Below are 17,108 nucleotides of genomic sequence, written 5' to 3' on the forward strand. Positions count from 1 at the left end.
CGCCCTGAAAGTTTTTATTATTATTGTTATTAACGTTCGATTAAAAATAAAATAAAATGATAGGATAAACATAGGAAAATATGTTTTGAGCGAGAACAAAAATGTGTCGAAATTTTAGGATAATTTTTTAATATGAAATATTTAGGGGTGAAATCTGGTATTTTTATTGTCAAAAACTGGTATACATTTCAGACAATTTGTTTTTCTACAATCGTCTCAAATCAAATAAGAAAAAATATTTGGGGTTGATGCATAAAAATAAAATTGTGAACATAAAATAAATAACATATATGGACTCATGTTTCTGACATTATTGGCTACTGAGCTGGGGAACTCTTGTTTCATAGTCGTCGACCACTTCAAGCTTAGCTTGTTGTGGTGCCTCCATAGTCGTAACTGCCGGGATTTCACTTTGCTGACCTGGCATCATTTCCTCTATACTGGGTCCTACACTTCCATGCTGGCATTGGCCAAAATCTTTATGATGCTAATATTCATTTTTTGCTTAGTGTAAACAATTACTTAATCTTTAAACAAATAAAAGACCTGGTTCATAGAAGGGAACAAGGCCGATGATGAATACGCCTGGGCCCACTCAGAGAACATGTCACCATTGTGATTCGTTACGTGACATTCACTCATGTTGTTTTGGTTCGAACTTGAGCTACTACCTTGCATCAATGGTTCGTACATAGCCGATGACAATTCTCTGTCAAATTTTAATTAATTTAACAAAGAGTTTATCATTTTTCTGAATAAAATGTGCAAAATATTCATGTTATGATGTTTTGATTCGAAAGAAAATAAATATTTGAGGAAGCATTGAAATTTTTTAATTAGTACCTGAGTTGGTTAGAATGAGCCGATGCATCAAATAAATTGACTTGATTGTGTCCATTTTCAGGCAACCAACCTTCGAGGACGCCGTTTGCGAAAGGACCTGCAATGCCTTGTTGCATAGTGGATGTTTCGTATGAAGATAAATGGCTGCTTACGAGATACTCTCGTCGTTGGACAACATGTGTTAACGTGTCGAGAAGTTGCTTCTCACAAACTTCATAATCCTCCATGCTAGTGAATCTTACTGGATCCGGTTCGTATCTCCTGCTCATATTATGTTACACAAAGGTATCCTAATATTGAATAATTAACATCTTATAAATTATCGCATATACATAGAACAGGTTATTGTTTTCAAAAAAGACCTTAGCTCTTCCTCTGCCATTTGGAGTTGTTGATGTAATCTACACACTTCTTGCTCAAGTTCCTACATTTTCCAATTACTCAATTAAACTAATTAGTGACAAATATATGAAAATATATTTTAATGGATGGAGAACATGAATATTAATCACCTCGACATCGGACTTGATAGCTGCAGGGCTTTATTCAAATTGGTATATGGAAGAAAAAACAGTGTATAGTTAGATGAGAAAAGCAGAATGTGTATGTTGGTGAACAATAGAAAATATCAAATGGGAATTATAAAGACATAAGAAGGAAGTTTCGGACTTGGTGAGTTGAAGAGCGATGTCATTTTCAGTCTTGAGCTGCTGCAAAATCCTTAATAGACACTGTCAAGTAATAACATTATCATTATTATTAGAGAAATACAAATCTATCACATTTTGAGAGGAAAACAAAAGTTATTCAATAAGATCAGTGGAACCTCTTTGCTTTGGATGTCCCTGCGTATATAAAAAGGTAAAAGATATGCAATAATTAATTTTTCTTATTAATTGTTAGACCCAAATGATTATGTAATGTAATTAAGAAAAAGTGATACTTACGGGCGTCTATCCTGGTCAGGAAAGACTAGAGCACTGAAAAAAAGTAAAGAAAAACAGAAGTCAAAATTTACGAACAATCTTGAAAAGTGATTGAAAGGAAGCTAGTGTTAGCTTACTTCTCTCTTTCTTGGTTAGAGAGATTAATAAACCTTGTGAAAACATCTTCGATCCTGAAGAGAGAAATTAAGAATTTTATAAATCATATGGTCACACTGCATATATGTACGTAGTATACAACTATGATAATATATTTGACGTAACCAAACCCAAGAAAGCTAATGTTAATGGACCAAAAGGTTCAAATGATATTAATAACCTAGTTTTGCCGGAAAAGAGGCTAAGACGATCGGAAGGAGAGAACATGATAAGAGCAATGTCGATGTCGCAGAGAATCGACAATTCATAAGCTTTCTTAATCAAACCATTTCTACGTTTTGAGAAGGTTACTTGTCGATTCGTTGTGTTCTCAATTCTTTTGATCTCCAGTTTCACCCGACCCATGTTGGCAAAGCAAGAAAAGGTTTCTCTTCATACAAATGGAATTTGTTGTAAAGCTGATCAAGTAATCTCCAAGAGAGAGAGAGAGAGAAAAACATGCTGTAAGAGGATAGTGGTGTTAATATAGGGAGGGTGGAAGAAGGTGCATATATTTAGGCATTTTAGGAGGAACTAAAAATAGAATGGTTTACTAAGTTCCTCTCTCTCTCTCTCTCTCTTGCCTTTGTTTTGTTGTAAATCATGAAGCCTTTCACTTTTTGGTTGGAGATCTCTAAAGCCTACATTAAAACATATGAGGCTTGAAACAATTAGAATATGAAGACCAGATGATTTATACATATATATTTTTTATTTTATTATAGACTTCTGGTTTAGGTCTTTTTGTATCTAAAGAGGTTCAGTTCCTGATCTTGGCATCTACTTTGTCCTCCATGTTGTAATATTTGTTATAAATACAAAAATGAGTACACAATGAGTCGGTCTCATCTCAGGTCACAAAGCAATGGTGTCAAAGTTAAAATCTTCCAACTCAAATCAGTCAAATGCAATGAATGAACAAAAAAAAAATCCCACAAAAAGAGAGGTTCATCCGAACATATTTGCCCTTGTTCTTTATTGTACCAAAAGAGTCTTTCATTCATATGTGCATATTCTCAAGAAAGTCAGACAACCTATACAAGACATAACACAGCAGAGTTAAAATTTGAAAGTGACTGAAACAAGAGACTGACTTGAGTAGTTGGAAAGGCACCACATACCTTATATCTTTAGCTATCACAGTCTGCCCATCTTCTGCATCTAGATGCCTTGGAACCACTTCCTCCAAACGACCATCATGAAATGCATGCTGCAAATCCCACACACACCTTTTGAGTTTTAGAGGTACATCCATATAATATCAACACACCATCATCAAATATTACATCTACCATACCAAAAGCCGACCTAAGAGGCTAGGACTCTCACTTTAATAGAAACTTTAAACTGTTAATAGCTATCCTCATTGGAGGAGTCATAATCGGAGTCCATATCCAAGTTCATCAGTAACATCATCATATCCGTTGAAGTCAGTTCATTATCATCATCATCCGAATCTTCAAATCCAAAGGAACCATACTCTCCTTCTGACATTACGTTCGCCATCATATTAAAAAACGCGTTAATCTCTGAGAAGTTAGATCCAGGGGTGGGCCTTGGACGCCTTGGAGGTGGCCTGTGGTGTCTCCATGCATATGACCCTGGCTTCACAGTGTGCTGTGAACACAATAACATCCAATAAAAGGACTAATCAAACTTCCTAAAAGACTTAACTTAATCTATCACATTGTTTTATCTCAAACACAAAACAAATTAATGTATAATCCTGAGTTTCAAGAGGTCTATAGTGACTCAAACAGATAAACACAAAATGTTTGTGAATGTAATCACTCTTCAAAGATAATAAGACACAAAACTGATTCAATATAGCATCAGATAATACCAGAAAAATTAACAGCAATCATGATTAGATATAGTACCTTGTAGAAGCAACTTGTCCCAAACGGACAGTTCCCATCTCCAAAATTGAAGTGCTTGCAATCAATTGACCTGATAGACAAAAAAAAAAAAAAAAGAAGGAATTTCAATTTTACACAAAATTGATACCACTTTTCAAATTTACGATAACCATTTTCATAAATACCTTAAATTTGTGATAAAAATTAATTTAACTCTCCTAAATCATTTATAAATGTTTAAGAATAATTTCTAAAACATTTATTACAAGTTTATAAACCCTAAACCCCATCTTCTAAATGCTAAACCCCACCTTCTAAATACTAAACCCTAAACAATACTCATTAAACATTAAACATTAAACATTAAACCCAAATGTTATGGTATTTTTCATTGGATGTATTTTCGAGAAATAGTATCCAAATTAGGATATTATTTTAACCAATTTCTCCAAAAACAATTTATTGCATTCATATAAACGAAGAACTATTCATTGAAATGGATTATATAAGCATGCATATAATTCTTCTAGTGAACTTGGAAACGTTTCATAAAGCATGTAATGCGATGTTACCTGAGCTTGTCCCTGTAGTTGTCCATAATTTCCTTTTTCTCATCAGGATCTGAGAACCAGATGACACTAGGAACAACAAAGTAGGACAACTTGCGGCATATGGGGCAAGCTCTCAGCGTGCTGTTGACATCCATACCAGTTGAAGGAGCGCTGCTGCGCCAGTTCCTGATGCACCCTATGCAGAAAGCGTGATCGCACTCGGTGAGTATCCCGAACTTCCGTTCGGCCGGAGTGGGTTTGGAGAGCACACGCTCCAAGCAGACGCAGCACTCCACGTCCTGGCTAAGCTTCAACGCTTCGAGCTGCTTGTGCTTCTTCTCGCACGATCTCTTGTGCTCCTCTCTCTCCTCTGGTCTGAAGGGATGCAAGCAATGTTTCTGACACGTTGGGCAGAGGTCTCCGTGGATGTGGGGGCATTGGTCGCCGCGTGGGCAGTCGCCAGCTGCGGCGTATGAGCAGATGGGTTGGTCTTCTGGTTTGGTTGCGTCAGTGTTGTTGACCTCATCGTCTAAGGAAGCCAAAGTCCACGCTGGTGATGAGCTTAAATCTAGAAGATAGGTAGGTGGAAGATGAGGCGGGAGATGGATGAGGAGGGCGAGAAGGTTTGACATGTTCGTACCTGCATCTGCTTCCGTAAGAGCAGTTGCCTCTTTGGTAGAAAGTGCACATCTAGGATACACAAAACAAAAGTTTCAAGTTAATGACTAAACGGTGGTTCATCATATATACATTAGAGAAGAAGAAGAAGAAGAGATTACATTGTTTGAAGGATCCTTCCAGTCATGTGAGAACTCACAGTTGTCTCCTTTTAAGCAAGCACCGTGAGCAAAGAACTTGCAAAGGATCCTAAGAGACAAAACAAACAAACCAAAAGGAGTGAGAAAGCATACATAGAGATGAATCCATGGATGTGATCATTCAAAAATCATTACTTTTTTTTATATCAAATTGCAATTAAGAAACAAAACAAGTCGAGTTTGAGCATAGGCGTTAAGAAGCAAGAGAAGAGACACGTCTGAATAGGCAAAGGAAGCACCTTTTCGACATCGGGACGATCGGGAATCGAGAAAAGAGCAAAACTTTTTAATCGGAGGAGTGAGACAGCGTCACTGGCTCTGGCTCTGGCTCTGAGCTTTCGACACGGTGTTAGTCTACAAAAGGTGGCGATTTCGTCGGAGGGGCGTATCTTAAAAGGTGCGTTTCTCAGGATTCTTCTTCTTCTTCTTATTCCAAATTCCAAATTCCAAATTCCAAATTAGGACAAATGAACTGTAGACGTATTCCGACCGTACACTCTTACTACAACGCCGCGGTCTGATTGTCATTAAACCTATTTATCTTTTATATATAAATAAATGTGGAAGGCCCAATGAACCCATCTCTAATTATCATTAAATCCATAGTATTATCCTATATATAACCCAACGGGCCCATCTTGATGAATGATCGCATTTGTTGCCATATTCAAACCTATGAGCATGATTAATCCCGGTTTTTAAAGTCTTTAATTAAGAACCAATTCTTAACTTTTTTAGTTAAAAGTTAAGAAACAGTTTATTAACTTCTGCTAAAAACTACACTTTAAAAATTCCGGGTTAATCATGGTCTAAAGTCTAGCTGCAGAACCTATTCTAACAGCTGTTTACAATGTTCGGTATATATACAAGTATTTCACTCCTCTACATCTACATATATATATACGCTTTTGTATGCATATTTACATGTTTCTTAATATAATCCGTACGAGATTCTCCTGTGGCTGATCAAGAAAGTGTGAAGAATAAATATAGCAAACTTAGCTGAACTTACCAATCTTGTTTTTTCTTTCTACATTGTTCCTTAACCATGGTTATGAACGAATCCACTATCTCTGGTACCATGAATATACCTGTAAAATTAACAAAAATTATTTTTTTATGCAATGTGACAAGTACTCAGTTTTGTCTTTGGCGAAGAAAGCATGTTATTAAACAAGTAATCGGTTCATCCCTTTTGTTAATTTTAATTAACATTTTACATTTGTCTTTTTGCAATTTTAATAATGTTGAATGTCATCATTTACAAAGCTAAATTTGTTACTTCATGTTTTGTTAATGACTTTTCCCGGTTAAAACTTTACAAATTGATATTAGCTGTGCTGTTCATTGAATCTCTATAGATTTATATATTCAATAAGCTATTGTAATGATTAAAATCTTCTTACTCTATTAGTTTAGTCGTTCTCAAGCGTGGGTTGTACCTGAAATAAAAAAAGGGTATAATTCATACCATCCACTTTCTTTTGATTACTAGTATTGCATTTTAAAATGTTAGGGTTGTTATCATTTGTTATTATAATTTGTACTAGATGAACTAAAATAAATGTATTTCTTTAAATTTTCTGATAGCGAAGGGAATCAGGTATTACAATAGTATCAACAGAATTAATGTAATCATTTTTTACTAAAGCATATTCCATTTTTAGAGTATAAAACCAATTACAACACTTGAATTCAACAAACCCTTTCATTTAATATTCCGCTTGGAATATTATTCCTGATAGAAAGAATCTCTTATTTCGAATAATTCGTTTCTATTAAAACAAAACAAATAGTGCTAATCCTTACTCCATTTTAAATTACTTGTTTTTTAGAGAAAAAAATTCATCACAAAATAAGTGTCGTTTTAAAGTTTAAAGGAAAACTTTATTAATCTTAATCCTCTGTTAAATTTTCTATTGGTTGAAATATAATTAGGCGTATAGGTAATGATATTTTTCTATTGAAAATATACAAAATTAAATATTTTTTAATCTGTGTGCAAAAATCTAAAACGACAACTAAAATAAAACGGAGAAAGTAATATTTTGTGTGTTTTATAAGTCATTAGACTACCACCGTCTGTTTAGTTATTTTTAACAATGAAAGTGATGTAATGATCTAAATATTTTTGGACATGTTAATTAATGATCAATCATCACTGATCATGAACTTTTCCATTTGATAATAAGATAATTGTAGACATACTATTTTAGATTCAATTTTTAATGCTAATATTTTCCCTCATTAAAAAACGAAAATGTCCTTGATTCTATTATTTATGTGAATGTATTTTATAATCATATATACAGAGTGTGACCCTTACGAATGCTAAAGAGTTCAATTTTGCAACGTCGTACATAAAACTTGGGAAGCTTTTTTGTATTGTTTTGGTTTGTGTTAATCATGGAATATGTGGACTTATGTTAGGATATGATTAACATGAAACTAAACCGATTGGATAGCTTGCAATAAGTAACTTCAACAAATTTACATGTACTAAATAATTGGATTGACGAATCATATGATTAACATGAAACTAAACCGATTGGATAGCTTGCAATAAGTAACTTCAACAAATTTACATGTACTAAATAATTGGATTGACGAATAGTTGTCATTAATTAATCCATTAGAGAAGATTCTGTCATTACAAATCTTCTTGATTTTTTTCGGGTATGGATCAAGATTATGGTAAACAAATGTTTAAGCTGCGTGGAGCGTCGATCAAGCAACGGTTATAGACCGTCCGATGCAACCCTTTTGACAAAATCAAACCAACGAATGGTTTTTAGAATATTGTATTTTTTTGATATTAATTATACCAATAAAAATAGCATTACAACTACAAGCCGGCAAGTACGTCCCACAATAATCTTTCCTATGTGTTTTTGGCCGTCGTGTTCTTTCCTATTTAAACTCTTATTCACACTCCAGACTCAATAGATACAGTGTAAGAGAAGATACATAGAGAGACTTGAATACACAAACTCTCTTCTCCGATCCAAAGGTTATAAGCAAAGATGGACGTTTTTGATGGACTTCCAGATCCTATCGTCGTCGATATCTTGGACAAAGTCGGCGACGTCAAAACCTTGCTTCGTTGCAGTTCCCTCTCTAAGCGATTCTACTCGCTCGTCCCTCAGTCCGAGTCACTCACCCTCCGTCTCGACCAAGTCGTTACCACCGAGTCACCACCCGATTCTCCCGTCAGCAACTTCTTTAAATCTGCATGCAAACCCTTTCACGGTTTGTTCTCTCTGTTTTCTAAACCGGCTAAACCAATCCCAGCCACAAATCTTTCTCCGGTTATCCCTTCCAAGCTTCTCTCCCGGTTCGACCGGATCAAGAATCTTGACGTGGAGCTTCCCGGCGAAGATGCAAAGCCGGAGAAAGGCGCCGGAATTAAGTGGAAAGCAGAGTTTGGTAAAACTCTCAAAACATGCGTCGTTGTAGCGTTTCGCTCCGCCTCCACCGTGTCTTCTCCCGGCGTTGAGTCAGACGCCGAGTTCGTGACTGGTCTGAAGACGCGCGTGGAATGGACGATTAACGCGTTGATGGCCGCGTCGACACGCCACCACCTGATGAGCCTAGTCGTGAAGGAGCACAAGGAGATGGAGAGCTTAGTGATGCATGAAAGAGGTGGAGAAGGGACGGTGGTGATGAAATCCGAGGGGCTGAGAGAGTTTCGAAAGACGGAGGCCGCGCGTGATCAAGAACTCGAGGAGCGCGTGGAGAAAAAACAGAGGAGTGTGGTCCCGAGCGTGAGGATGAGCATGAGACACGCGCCGTCGCTTAAGCTAAAGAGTGGTATATGTTTAGAATCCGCAACGCTCGTGATCGTAAGGCCGAGCGAGGAATATTCCGACGTCGGAGATGATGAGCTGGCTACGGAGGCTTTCGCCGGGAGTTGTATGTACGGTGAAGCGGTCGTCGCTTTGTTAAAGCGTAATAAGAATACGTTAGATATGAATTCCTTTTAGTGGGCCTTGTGGGGCTTTCTGCGTTTTTCATTTGTAAGATATGTTTTTCTTTCTTGCACGTGTGCTTGTGCAGAGTGCGCATGTTTACACTGTACAAAGTTGGCTTCAACATTCTTGACTTTGCATACCATTTTGGTCAATAATTCGAAGCATGTGCGGACTTTGATCCTCTCGTGACCAGAAAGATACAATAACATGGTATGAATTGTGCCCAATAACGTAAGAAATTTACTAAGGAGGTGTTATTCGATTCGTTGATGGATTTGATAGTTGCACTCTGTTTCGAAGTCGAAGCTGTAAGAAATGATCTTTGTTTCTTATCATTAAGTCCATTTGTTAAAACTAGTATCTTTTTCTTTTGTGAGCTGTAACTTATACGTAAGCTTTTCTTATATTAGCAATCCTGTGAATAAATTTGAGATTATATGTGTTACAAAAATCCACTGAAGTTCATTTGGATCTTCTAATTCGATGCCAACTTTGTCACCAAGGTACATAACTAATTCAATTTTTGAGACTCCTAACTTCTGATTGGAGAGTGGCTAAATATTATGTGGAATGATCACTTCATGCCGCACCGAGGTCATAAGGCGTCACTCGTTTCTACGTAAAACCATGATTAACTCCAGTCTCTTATCCGAAGTTCTTAAAGTTCTTAGAGATATAAAAACTGTATTTTAGTCAAAAAATGTAAAAAAAAAAAGAAATCAAATCATGAGTTAAAAATCCAGACTAAAAAATCGAGATTAAACATGCTCTATCAATCTTTATTGTAAAAGAATTTCTCAAGAAAAATCACGCGGAATTGAAGATCAAAATAGCTTCAAAATATGCATTTTTTTCTCTTCTCCCCCAAGTTTGTTCTATGAATAAACTCAAGCCTACTTACTTGATCTCTATAAGGCAATTTCTAGCTCTCTTATTGTTGTTGTTGTTTTATGTTGTGGTGGATCATGTTTTTCGATACTGATTTCGTCTTATGATTTTTTTTTTGGTTCTGGATATGCCAGTACCTATATTAGATTTTGATTCTCTAATCTAAGATATTTCTTCAACAAAAAAAAAATGGTTACAACAAAAATTAGTTTCTTCAAAAATGGATATAATCAACTAGACTAACTCATATAATTTTGAAATTACTAAATTAACTCTTTAAGCATGCAAATTTACGATTTTGCTTTTACTAATAATTATATCCTAATTAAAAATATATATATTTAATACTATAAGAAAGGAAAAAAGGCAAGCACTTTACCTTTGTCGGGTTTCTCCACCTACGGCGAAACGTTTTCCTCGTCGTCTCCTTCACCTCCATCTCCGATGGTCCCTTTTCCCTCACAACCAGCTTCGTCTCCGTCACCAGCGTGAATCCTTCGTCTCTTCCTACTCGACAAACCCGAAATCGATTTCACCTCAATCACATCCGGCTTCAACTACAAGTTACTCTAACCTGTAAGTCTTTAATCTATGCTATTAGAATTGTTGTTATCATAGATTAATTGATTGCATCTTGAAAATTTGAAACCCTAACTCCCAGTTTCATCTCACTGACTTTCAGATCTGTTAATTGTATTTGATAATTAACATTTACTCTCTGTTTTTATTTAAAGTTGTATAAACTAGTAACTTGGTTTCGGATTGTTTGAAAGTGTTTTCTCTTATGTCTGATGAGATACGTACGTGATATTGGCAAGATAATAGTAACAGTTCCATGACAAATTTTCTGGGAAGAAAAACAACTGTTTCTTGGTGAAACAGTTCGGCAGAGGCAATGCTAATGTTTAATTTAGCAAAGAGAGCAACAACCTCTGCAAACTCAACTCTTACAGGCACTCTGGTAACACACAACTCTTTTATTTTCCTCTAAAGTCTTTTTAATCTGTTGGATAAAATGTTGTTTAAGGACACAAGTTACTGCCTTTAGGTAGTACACACTCTAAAGTTTGGATCTTTTGTTTTGAATTTTGTTGGTTTACATGTGATTAACGAATGGATCCTTTTGCTTTGATTTCAGGTTTGGCGTACCAGAAGACGGTGACCATTCAGGTAGCTGACAAGGAGAAAGGTGTGGTACTTGGAACCACCAAGAAAAAGAAACAAAACAAGTTTATAGGTTATAAAGATTTTTCATGGACAGTTTAGTTTCTTGCTTGCAACACCTCCATTGTTATGTTCTTTTTCTCAAAAATGATAATAAGAAAAAACTAGTAAGCTGGTTGCTGTCCACATTCCTTGTCAGCAGACAAGTAATACTAGTAGCTGCTCTTTGATGATATTGTGAATACAATTCATCGATAGTGATAACTTATAGTACCTCTGAACTTTATAGATATGTGATATGAATTGAAAGAGAGAACAATATCTGATACAAAGTTACAAACTCAAGAACATGTCAAATTCAAGAACCTATTCTTACATATAAGGACTTAGCTGCACGCCTCTCTGCTGAAGAATGTCATTATGCCATTTATGATTTTGACTTCGTCACTATTGAAAACTGCCACAAGAACAAGATTTTTTCCGATAACAACATATTGTTCAAGAAACTATAAATGTGGGAACATATGTTTAGCTCTACCAGCCATGAACAAACGTTTACTTTGGAACCATTACTGAATACAAAATATTTCATTTCATGCATTCAAAATACTGGTATGTTGTGCACGCTTCCTAATCCTTCCCTAGATAACGCTTGAGCTGAATGCAAGGAATAAATATTTAAATCTATTGTTTGCATCAACTTCCAGGAGAGCCAAAGTTCCAGGATTTGTCATTCTAATCTTGTGCAAAGTAATTCCACTTCGTATTGCAATAAGTAATTAAACTACCATGAAAAGAGACAACTTGATAAAGAAGAAAAGATGGATGAAAAAGATGACGACAATTACCGCAAGTTTACCTAATTTTGATTTTAATTAACCTAAAAATAAACCAAATTCAAAATTTATATAAACAGGTTCGAAACTGAACATTAAATTAAGTTTGATTTACACAAATTCAGATTTTCGTCAATAAATCTGCCACAATATAAATTAAAAAGTTTGCTACCACATAAAAAAAAGTCTACCAATAATTTTAAGTCAGATATATAACTATGCCGTAAAAAAATAAGTTGAACATAAGAAAATAAGTCGGCCCACAGAAAAATAAGTTGACCACAAAAATCTACCATTTATAACAAATATGCTACCTCATACGACAGACTAATTCTTTAAAATTTATTTTCTATTTAAATTGGATAATTAACTTTATTGTGGAAACAAATCTGATGTTTATAAGAAAGTCTGACACCACTTTAACGGTAGACTTTTTTTTCTATACAGATTTTATAACCAGACTTATTAGTCGATAGATTTATTTTTTTGATCGATCAAATGTTAAGGGTACTTTGGTAATGTTTTTTACTATTATAACTATAAACAATGACAATTTTGACCAAAAAAACATTCTAATAATTTTCAAAAAATATGAATCATTCTAGTAATAGCACAATTAATTTGTGTCATTTTAGTAAACTTCCCTTTTATTTTCAGTCTCAATGTTGTGGAACACATATGTGATAGATCAATAAAAATTTAGTGTTTTTCTAGATTCTATTAATATTGCATTATTATGATAACGCCTGGATCATCCCCAGGGAAAGTACACACCTGTTTGCTGGAAAATTGATTGAAAACAGTATAAGTAAATATGAATTAACTTTTTACAGCAGTCTCTGCTCTATATATATGAATAATATAGGAAGAAAATATTACCAGTAGACTGAGAAAAAAAGGAGAAAAATAATTAAGAGTAGAGAAACAACTTGAAATTTTTGTGCTGACATTATTACTGCCTTTGTAGCTCTATTTTTTGGTGAAGATAATTTTTTGGTTTTGTTTTGCCTCAAGCTTCTTACGATAATGGTCATATCCTTTTACATATCGGTACAAATCCATCCATATGGTAATTGATTTCTTTTAAAAAGGAAACAAAATATACATACTTTAAAAACCAGATTGGAAGATGTCTTAACATATCTCATAAAATCTTGCATTAATTATAGAATAATATTCTCTGCAACAAATATTCAATCTAAATTAAACAAAACATTATGGTGACTAGGTTTTATTGTAGAGTTTTCTATAAGTTTTTATAGTATCATTTAAATCAACTTTTAAAACCGGCCAGACGTTGATGGCGGAGATAGAGAAGATGCATAGAAGCAAGTCAGAGAGTAAGTTCTTCGGGATTAAGAAGGATGTCATGGGGTTCTTGACATGTCTCCGTGATTTTGATTTACGGTGTTTCGGTGCGTTTCCTCCGGTGGATACAATCTCCGACCAAGAAGAAGAAGAAGAAGAAGAAGAAGAGAGAAGCTCAAAGACCTTTTTTCAAAATGGTTGATGGTTCTACACAAAAAGCAGAGCAGTGACGAGTGTGGCGACAACAATGAAGCGTTTCGGACCCGAATGCGGTTCTGCCGCCAATGCTGATGCATTGCAGATCTGCACCGGTTAAGAAATGGTTACAGTTAGAAGGGGAGAACATAGTAGAAACATAGTAAAACACTAAAGACGATAAGGAGACAATGAGAAAGAAGAAGGATCTGAGATCATTGATGGAGGAAGAGAGAGATGTTGTGAACCCGGTGGTGATGAGTTAAGACATAAACTATTACAAATTTTCGGTAGATATCGCCAAGGAAACTTGGGTTGTAGGTGGAATTCAAGATCCTCTGTTTCGAAGTTGAAGCTGGAAGAAATGATCTTTGTTCTTGATTATTAGTCCACTTGTTAATACTAATACCTTATCTTTTAATTTTCTTCTTCTAACGAATCGGCTCCCGCTTCACAATCTGTTAGTCTAACGAATCCTAACTCCGATTGATTCTCTTAATGTTTGATCTCACTTCTCTCTCGCACTCGTTTGCAACCAAGAACGACAAAAGAAAAGAAAGGCAAATGCACACACAGATTGTTTGCCCAGTTCGAGTCTCAATGTGAGATCTCTACATCTGGGTGCTTGACGACACAAGCAAACGACCTTATTCAATCACTCCAAAAGATCGTACAAGCAGATTGAATCAAGAGACTTATGCATAACCGCTACAAGCTCTTGATCTTTCTGTTACTCACTTTCTCTGATTATAACTCGTCGTTTATCATTCTTCTTCTCGTGATAGTCATGAACTTCTTTCTCTCTCAGCTATATAGAGGAGACCGGTACAACGGATTAAGCCGACTCCAATAACCACCCGGTTATCGTCTTCTTTAGTCTTGTACCAAGAGTTAATGAACCAGCCCGGTACACTACTCTAACCGTTGTTGAAAGTCACAATCTCAACAATCTCCACCTTGACATCAACAACTAACGTTCATCCCTTATGCCATCAAGCGTAGCTGCGCACTTAGCACTTAGCTACTCCAAGATCAACAAGTGCTTGATCAAACTTGTTGCTCAGAATCACCTTTGTCAACATGTTTGCTGGATTTTTCGATGTGTGAACTTTCTGTATCACCACTTCTCCAGCTTCTGTCATGTCCCTCACAAAACTCATCTTCAACGCTACATGCTTTGAAACTACTACATGCTTCGTCCTGTCGTGGAAGACGTTATTCTTGGCCAAACATATGGCGCTCTGTGAGTCACACCCAACCACAACTTCTGACTGCTCGTACCCCAGTTCCTCTGTTAGACCTCTCAACCACAAACCCTCCTTGATGGCTTCCACCAGCGAGATGTATTCGGCTTCTGTCATTGACAATGCTACGACCTGTTGTTGTCCTGACTTCCAGCTCACTGTGTTGCCTCCAACTCTGAAAACAAACCCAGTTGTTGACCTTCTGCGATCAAGGTCACCTCCAAAATCCGAATCTGAATAACCTTTGACAGTGAACTTTTCTGCACTCTTTGTGAACACTAGACCAAAATCTTGAGTCTTCACTAGATATCTCAGAATCCACTGTACATCTGACCAATGTTCTTAACTTGGATTGCTCATAAACCGGCTTACAAGACCCACACCAAACGCAAGATCAGGTCTTGTACTGATCATCGCATACATTATGCTTCCAACTGCATTAGCGTATGGCACTTCATCATCTGAACCTGCAAATCCCTGCTCTCCTTCCTTGAGTGCTTTTAGCTTGATTTGAGCTCCAATAGGTGTTGAGACACATTTAGCTTCACCCATTATGTACACTTGAAGAACCTTCTTCAAATAAATTGACTGAGACAGCTTCAGAACTCCACCTGCTCTGTCCCTTTCTATATCCATTCCTAGAATCCTTTTTGCAGACCCTAGATCCTTCATATCGAACTCTTTGGCTAGCATTTCCTTAACCTTTGTTATCTCTGTCATTTCCCTTGCCACCAGTAGCATATCGTCAACGTAAAGTAGTAGGTAAACATAGCCACCATCTTTCAGCTTCTTCATGTACACGCATAGATCAAACTCGCTCTTCACGAAGCCATTCTTGATCATGAACTGATCAAAACACTTGTTCCACTGATGCGGTGCTTGATTTAAACCGTAGAGCAACTTCACCAGCTTACACACCTTGCCTTCTTGTCCTTTTTCAACGTATCCCTCAGGCTGGCTCATATATATCTCTTCATCTATGGTACCATGTAGGAATGTCGTCTTTACGTCGAGCTGCTCCAGTTCTAAATCTTGATCCACCACTATTGATAGCATCACACGGATTGACACGTGCTTCACCACCGGTGAGAATATCTCTTGATAGTCAATCCCTTCCTTCTGGGAATAGCCTTTAGCTACTAGTCTTGACTTGTATCTCGGCTCCTCAACTCCAGGTATTCCTGGCTTCCGCTTATACAGCCATCTGCACCAATAGCTTTCTTGCCTTTTGGTAGATCCGTGAGATATCATGTCTTGTTCTTCTTTAGTGATAACATCTCATCATCCATTCATGCATTCCATTTCTTCCAATCTTTACTGCTTATAGCGTCTTCGTAATTGTTAGGCTCTTCTGACTCAATGATCTCAGCCGCTAGCAATGCAAATGCTAACTCAGAGTCTTCAGTAAACCTCGCTGGCTTCACTATCTCCCTGCGTGTCCTATCTCTCGCAAGTTGATAGTTGCTTAGATCTTCCACCTCTTCAGCAACTTGATGTTCTTTGTCCTGTATAGTTTCTAAAGCTCCACCTTCAGCTTGAATCTCTTCTGCTGACTCTTAACTTTCTCCTATCTCAACGCTGTTTCTGCTGATCAAATCCAAACCTCATGTAGCTTCCTTCTGTCTCTCCTCTTCTTTGCCTTTCTGTATATCTTTGTATACAAGGTCCTCTCTGAATACTGCATTGCGACTTATCACGCACTTTTGATCTTCAAGTAACCACACCCGATATCCTTTCACTCCAGTAGGATACCCAACGAACACTCCTTTCAACGCTCTTGGCTTGAGTTTCCTTTGATCGATATGCACGTACACAATGCATCCAAATCTTCTCAGATGTCGATAACCCGAAGCCTTTCCCAACCACACCTCCTCAGGGATGTTGTAGTCATTAGCAGATGACGAAATGCGGTTGATGATGTATACTGCAGTAGCGACCGCTTTAGCCCAAAACTTTTCTTCCAGTCCAGACTCATTCAGCAAGCATCTGACCTTCTCCATCACCTTGCGATTCATGCGCTCTGCAACTCCATTCTGCTGGGGAGTGTAGGAGCATGTCCTGTGGCTCTCTATACCTTGCTGCTTACAAAACTCATCAAACGCAATATTACAGAATTCTAAGCCATTATCAGTCGTAAGGCATCTAACCCTTTTATTTACTTGATTCTCTACTAGTTTTTTCCATTCGCAAAATTTCATGAAAGCCTCATCCTTAGTAGCTAGAAAGTATACCCAAACTTTTCTAGAGTAATCATCTATAATAGACGTGAAATACTGCTTCCTGGCTAGAGACATTTGCACATTGGGAGATCCCCAGAGATCAGAATGAACATACCTCAACACCTCCTCA

General features: G+C 36.6%; 2 protein-coding genes and 2 pseudogenes across 7 annotated transcripts; 2 read left to right on the forward strand and 2 right to left on the reverse strand.

Annotated features, from left to right (window-relative positions):
* Nucleotides 1–228: 228 nt before the first annotated feature.
* Nucleotides 229–2,507, reverse strand: LOC106425954 (agamous-like MADS-box protein AGL104). 2 transcript variants are annotated; one of them, XM_048766511.1, is made up of 10 exons: nt 2,107–2,507; nt 1,907–1,960; nt 1,791–1,823; nt 1,670–1,688; nt 1,513–1,574; nt 1,356–1,383; nt 1,206–1,267; nt 844–1,104; nt 547–709; nt 229–447 (listed from the first exon to the last, which is right to left on the reverse strand). In XM_048766511.1, exons 1-10 carry the CDS (start codon nt 2,289–2,291, stop codon nt 436–438), a joined length of 879 nt encoding a protein of 292 aa, XP_048622468.1. In that variant the 5' UTR covers nt 2,292–2,507; the 3' UTR covers nt 229–435. The 2 variants fall into 2 exon arrangements, with proteins under 2 accessions (XP_048622468.1, XP_013722118.1); XM_013866664.3 differs by having other exon boundaries at nt 229–460.
* A 186-nt stretch (nt 2,508–2,693) lies between these two features.
* Nucleotides 2,694–5,652, reverse strand: LOC106425881 (annotated as a pseudogene).
* Nucleotides 5,653–5,851: 199 nt separating this feature from the next.
* LOC106425920 (F-box protein AUF2-like) lies at nt 5,852–11,409 on the forward strand. Of its 5 annotated transcripts, none has more exons than XM_048766515.1 (3): nt 5,852–10,588; nt 10,786–10,973; nt 11,151–11,409. In XM_048766515.1, the coding sequence occupies exon 1, from the start codon at nt 8,177–8,179 to the stop codon at nt 9,134–9,136; it is 960 nt and encodes a 319-aa protein (XP_048622472.1). In that variant the 5' UTR covers nt 5,852–8,176; the 3' UTR covers nt 9,137–10,588; nt 10,786–10,973; nt 11,151–11,409. The 5 variants fall into 5 exon arrangements, with proteins under 5 accessions (XP_048622472.1, XP_048622471.1, XP_048622470.1 ...); XM_048766514.1 differs by having other exon boundaries at nt 10,809–10,973; XM_048766513.1 differs by having other exon boundaries at nt 10,831–10,973.
* Nucleotides 11,126–13,883, forward strand: LOC106425906 (annotated as a pseudogene).
* The last annotated feature ends 3,225 nt before the right edge of the window (nt 13,884–17,108 follow it).

Source organism: Brassica napus, chromosome C8 (genome assembly GCF_020379485.1).
Source record: "Brassica napus cultivar Da-Ae chromosome C8, Da-Ae, whole genome shotgun sequence".
NCBI lineage: Eukaryota > Viridiplantae > Streptophyta > Magnoliopsida > Brassicales > Brassicaceae > Brassica > Brassica napus.